The sequence below is a fragment of the Penaeus monodon genome, chromosome 31 (genome assembly GCF_015228065.2).
Source record: "Penaeus monodon isolate SGIC_2016 chromosome 31, NSTDA_Pmon_1, whole genome shotgun sequence".
NCBI classification, from domain to species: domain Eukaryota; kingdom Metazoa; phylum Arthropoda; class Malacostraca; order Decapoda; family Penaeidae; genus Penaeus; species Penaeus monodon.
In genome coordinates this window covers 30,826,796-30,828,507 of record NC_051416.1, presented here as the reverse complement: position 1 = coordinate 30,828,507, position 1,712 = coordinate 30,826,796, and the positions used below count along the sequence as shown (strand labels likewise).

The 1,712-nt window shown below is 33.5% G+C and overlaps 1 protein-coding gene across 3 annotated transcripts in view; it reads right to left on the bottom strand.

Moving 5' to 3' along the window:
* Positions 1-1,712, bottom strand: part of LOC119593164 (m7GpppN-mRNA hydrolase-like) — a 17,569-nt gene that overhangs the window by 8,364 nt on the left and 7,493 nt on the right. For 2 of the 3 annotated variants that reach the window (XM_037942136.1, XM_037942135.1), the window contains exons 2-3: positions 363-455; positions 96-145 (exon numbers count right to left, since the gene is read on the bottom strand). In XM_037942136.1, coding sequence (XP_037798064.1) covers positions 96-103 — 8 coding nt within the window. In that variant the 5' untranslated portion in view covers positions 104-145; positions 363-455. The remainder of the gene's footprint in view (positions 1-95; positions 146-362; positions 456-1,712) is intronic. The other variant, XM_037942137.1, reaches the window with a different exon arrangement.

Here is a 1,712-nt window from a genome sequence, read left to right as displayed (position 1 = left end):
ATACAATTTAAAAAGATGAGCTAACACAATAAAACCTAGAAATCAAATTCCACAACCATTGCCAGCATTGCACACATACAAGCCAATAGTATTACCTGTTCATGGCAAGGTGGAAGGTGTGACCAGAGTGATGATCTTTGTGATACTGCAAAATGTAGAAAAAAAGGAAATCAGGTCTAGAGTAAAGTTGAAAAAGAAAAATATTTCTGCCAAGGGGGAAAGAAATGATAAATATGACAAAACAAATACTAAATGACAGGAAATCTAAAACAAAGAGTCTGAAGATGTGGTGCTACCTTCTAGTTAACCTTGAGAAAAAAGAAATAGGAGAAGAAAACAAAAAGCATGAGTTAAATACATACGTTTATACAGTGTGTGTACGTGGGAATTTAGGTCTAAGTAAGGACAGCCACGTTGACACTGGCCAAACAATTTTGCTGATCAAGTAAGTATTCCTGTAAAGGAAAGTTTCTATTAGTCTCTTGTCTGACAATATATATACATAGTATAGACACATCAGAATTTATAAAAAGAAAAAGAATTACATCATCACAGAATAATATACATATGATTTTATCATAAAGTCATTATTACCTATGAAGTTTTGTATCATTTTTACAACAAGTGTTTAAATATTTTTTATATTATGATTAAACCATGATTATATTCAATTAGCTACCCAGTTATTATAATATATGACCACAATCATTGTAGAAAATCATTATATAACACTACTGTCCTGACATTCTTATCTTAACTACAAATAAATTCAAGATAACTTAATCCCTGCCTGCTATAATTGGGAGACCAAGAGAGGTTGTTGGAAACACTCATATTAAAAGGAAAAACACTTGAAGAGTAAAACATTATAGGAAGCGAAGTTAATTTTCAAAATAAATACTGTTCACCATATAGGTATGTCCTAGAGTAACTTTCTTCAAAATTAAACTGTATTTTAAGCCTAAGCTTCTAACAATATACATTTCTAAAGACAGCTCCCAATAAATGTACATTACCCTTGTACAAAACTGACTTGAAACTTATCAACAACTTTTTTCATTTACAAAATTATAATATCTGTATACAATTCTGTATTATCTTATATATATGCTACATTCAAAAGGCAATACATGACATTTAAATAACCTTCAACTGCATTTGACAGTCTGCCCTTTTAAAATCAATCCCTTTGCCAAAGAAATCAATTGCACACCCAAAAACATGGGCCTGTCACATCATCAACTAAGGTTGTTGACAGGTATGTTTTGCTGTCTACAAACCTTTGAAATTAGGGGGAAGAGAGTTGAGCTAGTAAAATGAGATCTTTCCATTATTTCTGTCATGCTTTGAATGGATTTGATCTGCATTTCTGCTGTAACACATTTGTGTCAATCATAAACCCCTAAAAATACTGTGACCTCTGCATTTTTTGGTAGGGAAGAGAACCAAATGATAGATACAGTCAAGGAACCATGGTAGTCCACTTGCAGTCTGCCTATGGTCAACAAACCTCCAATACATATGTGCTGATAAAAAAACAGAGCTTGGGCTGGGCCCAAGCTCATTTAGACCTGTATCATCATGGAGCTTAACAAAGCTCAGCCAGATGCCAAAATCTCACTACCTCCCACACCCAAAACAAAAATCAGGTAAATGTTCAAGCCTCTTTGTACTTTTACTGCCTCCTGGCTCCTCCCACCCTCCCAAAAAAT